General features: G+C 32.0%; 1 protein-coding gene across 2 annotated transcripts in view; it reads right to left on the reverse strand.

Moving 5' to 3' along the window:
- LOC108693797 (synaptobrevin homolog YKT6) overlaps positions 1-8,718 on the reverse strand; it is a 38,731-nt gene that overhangs the window by 14,839 nt on the left and 15,174 nt on the right. For both annotated transcript variants that reach the window (XM_018202942.1, XM_018202943.1), the window contains exons 3-4: positions 6,161-6,356; positions 5,790-6,061 (exon numbers count right to left, since the gene is read on the reverse strand). In XM_018202942.1, coding sequence (XP_018058431.1) covers positions 5,790-6,061; positions 6,161-6,350 — 462 coding nt within the window. In that variant the 5' untranslated portion in view covers positions 6,351-6,356. The remainder of the gene's footprint in view (positions 1-5,789; positions 6,062-6,160; positions 6,357-8,718) is intronic.

Here is an 8,718-nt window from a genome sequence, read left to right on the forward strand (position 1 = left end):
TCATGTCACACTAAACAAGATATTAATTGCTAAAAATTATTGAAAATTGGTTTTTAATAATTACTGAAAATTGGTTTTTAATAATTTTTTACTCAAATACTATTTTAATACATATTTTCTCATGAAAAATAAATACAATATTTTTTATAAAAAATTCTGAAAAAATTCTTAGAGCTCTATGAGAAAAAAAAAATAATTTTTATCTCTTGCAATTTTTCTGTAAAGTTGATAATATTTGAGTAAAAAATTATGAAAACCAATTTTCGGCAATTTTTAGCAATTGATATCTTGTTAACTATTGCGAAAATTGCAAAATGATAGAGAACTTTTCTTTTCAATTTAGTTCATTCTATCTCTGTGCGAAAGATTTATCGTTACTTTTAGAACACTCTGTATAAATGCTGAGCGAAGAGTCGGAATAGTAAAGCAAAGCAATAGTTGTATCTAACAGGTGTTCAATCTTGCAAGAGATGGCGTTGCCAATATGTTAGGACAGTATGCGTTTGACAATGAGTGAGATAGAAATAAAAAGACAGAGATAAAAACTGAATTAAAGATGTCACTATTATCGACTTTTTTATTTAGAATTCGAAAAATCTACCATCATCGATCACGTTCGGCCATCATTGTACTATCCCTTTAAATAAATTAAATTTAAAGTCTCCTCTAAGCAGAGGAAAGAAGAATAAACGCATGAAAAATCATGCATCTATAGACAGAGAGAGGTAGAATGAATCTTCATTCGCGTAAAAATTCGAACGCCGCTAAACAAAGGAAAAGATGGGATGGACCTTGCTTCGTATAGAAAGTCGTACGCTCCCTAAATAGGAGAGGAAATGGAATGGACTTCCCTTCGTGTTTAAAATCAAACGCCCCTATAAAAAGGGCATAGTAGTTTTTAATATAATAGAAAAAGAACGTTATTTTTTAAACTTTATTAATTAATAACCTTTGAATAGTGAGCGCCACTTAAAAACCTGAAGATCACTCAGTCATAATTCTGACAACATATGTCAAGGTCAAAATCATCGATGTGATGTTCGTTAGTCCGAATATTATCATTTATATTAACAAGAAAGCTTTTTCAAAACATCGATTCTTTTCATGTTTAAAATTATTGGAATTAAATTTACTTAAAGTTATATACAATAAATTTATCATTCGATTTAAAAAGCATTATAAATTTTAAAAAATTAATTATAATTATTTAACTTCTCGTTAAAAAATTTTTCATATATGAATATGTATAAAATAGGCAAGTCAATAAATTCTTAGAAAATCTGTGAGAGGGCACTCGCAGTGTCATGTCACATTACTTTTTGACAAGTAACATCTCTCAGCTAATTACTGTCAAATTTTGAGCGGAATTCATCGCATGTTTCATTTCTGTAAACGATTAAAGCGAACAACTTTTGTATTTTTTGCAAAATGGAAAAAAACGAGTTTTGCGCGATCAAACATCTACATCTATGAAAAGTTTAACACCAAAAGAAATCAAGGCCGAATTGAATAATGTTCATAGCACATCTGCACCAGCGTTTGCTGACAATTGGGTGAATGAATTTAAACGTGGTACATCCACATGTGATGTACCTCGTTTGGGACGTCTATAATTGAGGCTGCTACGCCAGAAATGATCGATAAAGTCCACGATATTGTTTTGATTGATTGATGAGTGAAAGTACGCGAACTTGTTGAGGTCACATGGGGCATATCACATAGCACAGATTTCAATTTTGCACGAACAATTGGATATGAAAAAGTTATCGGCAAGATGGGTGCCATGTTTGCTCACTTGTAGACCATAAGCGCGACCGTTGATGATTTCAAAATGTTTGGAGATATTTCAACGTAATCCAGATGAATTTCTGCATCGATTCATTACTGTGGACGAAACATGGATCTATTACTTCACACCCGAGACGAAGAAACAGTCAAAATAATGGACTTCACCGGGTGAACCAGTTCCGAAGAAGGCGAAGACCGTAAAGTCGACAGGTGATGGATACAGTTTTTTGGGGTGCACGCGGTATAATTCATATTGATTACCTTCCGTCGAAGCAAACGATCAATGACGATTATTATGCAGCCTTATTGGACTGTTTCAACAACATTTTAAGAAAAAACGTTCTCGTTTAGCGAAGAAGAAAGTGCTCTTCCATCAAGACAATGCACGGGTTCACACGTGCCCGGCACTGATGGCCAAATTCAACGAATTCCGCTATTGCTTCCCCATCCAGCATATTCGATTTAGCCCCTTGCGACTATTACTATTTTCTGTTTCCAAACTTGAAGAAATGGTTCGGAGGAAAGAGATTCACCACCAGAGAGCAGCTCATCGCCGAAACAAAAGCTTATTTTGAAGGATTGGACAAATCATATTATTCAGCCTTGAAAAAGTTGGAGAATCATTGGATCAAGTGTATCGAGCTGAAAAGAGACTATGTTGAAATAATTATGAGAAATAAAAATAAATCGATTAAAAAAAATGTGTTTTACTATGTTTTTCTAAAAACTTATTGACTTGCCCTCGTATAAACATACATAAACATGCATAAATATTTATGACATATATAATTATATATGAAATATATCCATGCATGTTTAACTATTTTTTTATGTTTTCTCATTATTAGAAAATGTATAAATATATATGGATATATTTCATACATAAATATTTATAAATATTTATGAATATTTATGTATGTTTATATATGTTTATATGTATTTGTACAGAAAGTGATTCAAACAACCCCATATCGTGTAATCCATGAAAAGACGTATTCCTGACTGTGTGAATTCTGAAATGATTTTTCCTATATGAAAATTTTATCCGATGCTTTTTAAGTTATTAAAAGATAAAGTTATTAAAAGATAAGTTATTAAAAAATAAAGTTAGTGAATTACGGGCTGCGCATAGAAAATAAACAGGAGCGGCGCACTTTAGAAGTGTGCGAATTAGTTCAAATTGAATCGAATCCACTGTGATTCGAATCTGAGAAATTAAATGTTTTCGAATTAAATGTTTTCGAATCTGAGAAATTCGAAAAAGAATAAGTTGGAAATTTTGAATCATCGGTGATACTCGCCTATTTTATATGCGCCTATTTTATTATACGCAATTCTCTCTTTCTTTCTCTTTCTATCTTTTCCTTCCCTCCCCTCCCTCTCTCTCTCGCTTCCCTCCCTCCCCTCCCCCCTCTCTCTTAAATAGTAAAAGATCTAGGAAAAACTGGTTATTGATCAAAAATACTAGCCAGGTCAGATTATTAAATAATGGTCAATTTCTAGCCAGTAAAACTCGAAATATGTTGGTTACTATTTTCTAGTCAGAAATTGGTCAGAAACTGGCAAGTCAGATGGATTAGTAAATGATGGCCAGTTGAGGGGGAGGAAGAGATAAGGGAGAAGAACGGGAAAAGAAGGATGAAAAGAAGGACGGGGAAGGAGAGGGGTAAAGGGAGAGGGAGGAAGAAAGAAGAGAATAGATGGGGAAAGGAAGAGAAAGTGCGCGCGCGAGGGTGTGTGTTATGTAAATCTAAATAACCCTATGTCCTTAGACAGCTGATTTCAATAAATGCCCGTCGTGACGCTCGCGTCGGAAGGTGAATGCGCCTTCACTGCTTATCTTCCGTACGCGGCCTATAATTCGCTAACTTTATGTTTTAATAAGTCAAAAAATAAGCGTCGGATAAAATGTTCGTAGAGGAAAAATCGCCTCAGTCAGAAACACATCTTTGCATGGACATAGAATTATTCTGAATCACTCTGAATATATATATATACACAGAATGTCCCGTAAGTTTTTGCCAAGCGCTTTTGTGTACATAGAGCGAAATAAACTGAATCGAAAAATCTTCTACTATTTTGTCATTTTCGCAACGATTACTGAAATATTACTAAAAATCGTTGAAAATTGGTCTTCAATAATTTTTTACTCAAATGTTAACTTTACAGAAAAACAATGAGAGACAAAAATTGTTTATTTTCTTCTCATAAAGTTCTAAGAATTTTTTCAGAATTTTTTAATATCGTATTTTCTTATGTTGATAAAAATAAGAAAATGCAGTATTAAAAAGTTGATAAAAAATTCTAAAAAAATTTTTAAAGTTCTATGAGAAGAAAATAAACAATATTTGTCTCTTGCAATTTTTCTGTAAAGTTGATATTTGAAAAAACTTATTGAAGACCAATATTCGGCAATTTTTAGTAATTATTAATATCTTATTAACTAGTGCGAAAATTGCAAAATGATACAGGACTTTTCAATTTAATTTAATAGTTCGCTCCATCTACACACAAGTGCTTTGTCAAAATTTATCAGAAACTCTGTATACAAAGTGTCCCATTTTAATTTCCCCAAGCAAATATCTCGAAAAATATGGAATTATAATATTAATATGGAAAAATATAGAAAAACATTTTAGACAAAAGTTGATAGTGCCCAATTTCTTCATCTCTAAATAACTTTATCCAAAAGATATCTCCCAAAACATAATAGAGATATCTCCTTGATAAAATTATCCGCAATTTATCTGGAAATGAAGAAATTGAGCATTAGAAGGGGATGTATTTTGATTATGTTGGTTTTTTTCTCTAAGTGGAGGCGTCAAAAAGATATGAAGAAAAAAAGATATGATTTCCACTTTTTTAAATAGAATTATATAATTTTTTTTACACAATATGATTTCTTTGATTATTCTCCATAAAAGTATTATGATAATAATATTAAAAAACCGATAGTTTATGAGATATTTTATACTCTATTTTAGCATATATTGACATAAAATATTATACTCGTAAACTATTAATTTTTTTATAATCGTATCTTAATACTCTTATGAAGATGAGACGCGCGCATACAAGATCCAGACCAACCGCAGGAGCTAACACATATTCTTCACGAAAAAGTGAGTCGAAAATATCAATAGTAAAATGATGTAATATCAATAGTCTTTAAACGGTGAGTCTGAAAATATCCAACCATATGAATATGAAATTCGCGCCGCCAGTAGTAACTAAACAGCCGCACGCTTTGACGTGATCGAATGAGTATTGCGAAGAAATATCATGAAATCTCTATATTAATATCTACTGTATTCTTAAATTGAATCCGATTTAATTTATAAGAAGTAATATCAATTGCGCAAATTCGATACGTCATTTATATCAATAAAAAGGATTTTTGAAATATGTTTAAATAATTTAATTAATATTGATTTTATTTACAAATTTGTTTATCACTTAAAACATATTTTAAAAATTCTTTTTACTGATATAAATGACTTTATATCGAATTTGCGTAATTAACAATACTTCTTATCAATTAAATCGGATTCAATTTAAGAACATCACAGTAGATGTTAATATCTAAATTTACGAACTTTCGCAATACTCTGACACCGTGCGATATCTGTCAAAGCGCTCGCGTGGCCAGCAGCTTGATTGCGCCGCTCCTGATGAAACGGCGCGAACTTTATGCCCTATAGTTGGATATTTTCGAAGGCTCACCATTTAAAAACTATTGTTATTACAACATTTTGCTATTGACATTTTTAACTCACTTTTTCATAAGGAATATGTACGTGCCGGCTCCTGTAGTGCATCTGAATCACCGTGTATATATGTACGATATTCCAATAAATCAAATAAATCCTCTTAGAAATTCTCAATATATAGGTGTGGGAAAAAGTTCGTGGCGTTTTTTTAATGTCATCTAACGGGAAAAAACGCCACGAACTTTTTCCCATATCTAATAAAAGAGAAACAATGTAATTATTGATGCTTACCAAAATAATTTTGGTTTCATCTAGATCGTTCTGCATTTTCGTGAGCGCATCCGCATCGACTGGATTCTGATACTTGGCTAGATACGTATTGATCTGTGGAAAGTCAACGGTGACCTCTTTAAGCGCGGGCCATGTCGATGGTGAATGTTTCACCGTAAATTCTTCCATCACTTTTGTAATTAGAGTATGAGCCACTCTCCTAGGATATTCATGATCCGAGATGAGAACTGCAGCGAGATTGTCGGCTCGTACGTAGACATGACACATGTATTCTAGGATCAAATACATGGAGGATCAAACATAATATTATTTAATACAAAAAGTAATACAAAAAGTTTATTTATTTATAACTATAATCCTATCATGATTACCTCCTTCTTTGACGCTCTGCCTGGCACAAATCTGCGTTCTTTCTACAATGGTTTTACTGACAAAACACATAAACTCTTTAATACTATTCTTTTGAAAAAACGAGAACGACTCTACATCATAAGCAGCTTTCAGCGTCGTTACTGACGGAGGATTTTTATATAGAACGGTCAGTGCATATAACTTTACCATTTTAAACTGCAAAATAATAGATATAGTTAATAAATACAGTATTAGATAATAAACAAGGATGGAAAAATTACTTTGTAAAAGTAATTAGTTACACATACATTTTTATCTCAAAAAGTAATTAGTTACTGTTACAAGTTATCGATTCTAAAAAATAACTCATTATAGTTACCATTATTGAAAAAATAACTTTTAATTATTTTTTATTGGGAGTACAAATTAGTTCGGTCCGTTTTTTTATGTTCAAAAATGCATTTATTTCAAAACAAAATGAACAGATCAATTAAAATATTGTCTATCGCTGCCTACTACTTTTTCCCTTTCTCTCAGGCAATTTTCGAATTCCATCTCGAAAAATAACTCATCTTTGGAGGCGATTCAATTTTGGAGCCAATTTTCGATTTCTGCGAAAGAAGTGAACCGGTGACTTGGCAAATCGTGCTGCATCCTTCGGAACAACCATCAGTAATCAGAAGGAGCAATGTCCGGAGAATACGGCGGGTGCAGTAAAACATCTCATTTCCAAATATTTTTTTACGACTTTAGCGATATGAGGCCGAGCGTTGCCATGAAGAAAAATAACTTTATCATGTCTTTGCTCGTATTCCGGCCGTTTTTCTCACAATGCACGGCTCAAACGAATCAATTGTAGCCGATACCGATCGCCTGTAATAGAATCGCCAGGTTTCAGCAACTCATAGTAAACAAGATTCTTTTGGTCCCACCAGATACAGAGCTCAGATACATGATCTTCGAACCATGAATGTTCGGCCGTGGTGTTGATGTTGAGGTCGATGGCAACAATTGACCGGGCTTAGCGTGGTAATTTTTCTTCTTGGGGTTGTTGTAGAATATCCATTTCTCATCTCCAGTCACAATCCGATGCAAAAAAACCTTTTCTCTGTTGTCTTTGAATCAGCTGTTTGCAAGTGAAAAATCGTCTTTCAACGTCTCTCGGTTTCAGTTCATAAGGCACCCAATTTCCTTGTTTTTGAATCATTCCCATGGCTCTCAATCGTACAGAAACGACTTGTTGAGTTACCCCCAATGATTCTGCAAGTTCCTCTTGCGTTTGACTCTGATCTTCTTCGAGTAATGTCTCTAATTCTTTGTCTTCGAATTTTTTTGGTTGTCCAGAGCGAGGCTTGTCTTCAACGCTGAAATCTTCATCCTTGAAACGTCGAAACCATTCCCTACATGATTTATCAGTTGGAGCAATGTCACCATAAATTTCGACAAGTATTCGATGAGCTTCAGCCGCACTTTTCTTCCAATTAAAGCAGAAAATCAAAACCTCCCGCAAATGCTACTTGGTTAACACAAAATTCGACATTTTAAACACAGTAAAAATCAAGGTTTTTGTATGAAACTCAAAGCGATATAAATTGAATATTATTAGCAGATGTTTAAGCTCTCTGAAACCGCCAAAATCATCGCTGTGAACCATTCACAACAGCTGGAGCCAATTTTAGGAAACGGACCGAACTAATTTACTCACAATAGTTATTTTTCTTTCATTAGAATTTTTAGCAGAACATCATAAATGACATTGATATCATTACGATTGTGTTCAGAAACGTTACTCGCTTTGTTATCCTTATTGTTCATCTAAGATAAACAAAGATGATACACGGGATCGTTAGCATAACGCAGTCTAGGACAATTAAAGAAAAAACAATTTAAAAAAAACACAACATTCATAATTTACACGACTCTATAACTCAATCGCATATATACACACATTAAATACTTTAACTCTCGTTGGAAATACTTCTTATTTTTCTTATTTTTCTAAATATTTATATTATTCTTCTTATTTTTCTAAATATTTTTTAATATAATTCTAATTTTTCTTATTAATATACTTCTTATTTATGTTATTTTTCTAAATATTACATTCATATTTATTACTAAGTTATTATAGAGATCTAGCAACGCAGGGTTTTTACATGAAAAATTTTTTTACTTAAATTAAATTTGTTTCATTTTATACGGTTAATTCTTTAATTTTTATGATAACACTTCAATTGAGCAAGGCAACGCAATTTTGTGATAATGTATGACATTTTGAAAGAAAATTAAACATTTTAGTTGGAAGAGAAAATGTCTTTAAATGAATTCTGATATAATAATTTCATTTAAGAGAAATTTAATCATTTGGATTGGAATAGGAAGATCCTTTAATAAGATACTTAGATTTGATTGTATAAAAATTAAAGATAGTACCATTTGAATTAATTAAATAATAAAGATAGTATCACTTGAGTTTTATTTTGATAGTAGAATTTAATTTGGCGTCACAGTTGTTGATATTAAATTTCTTGTACAAATAATACATAGCATTAGATTAATAAATAATATTATTTATTTA

Source organism: Atta colombica, unplaced genomic scaffold, assembly GCF_001594045.1.
Source record: "Atta colombica isolate Treedump-2 unplaced genomic scaffold, Acol1.0 scaffold99, whole genome shotgun sequence".
NCBI lineage: Eukaryota > Metazoa > Arthropoda > Insecta > Hymenoptera > Formicidae > Atta > Atta colombica.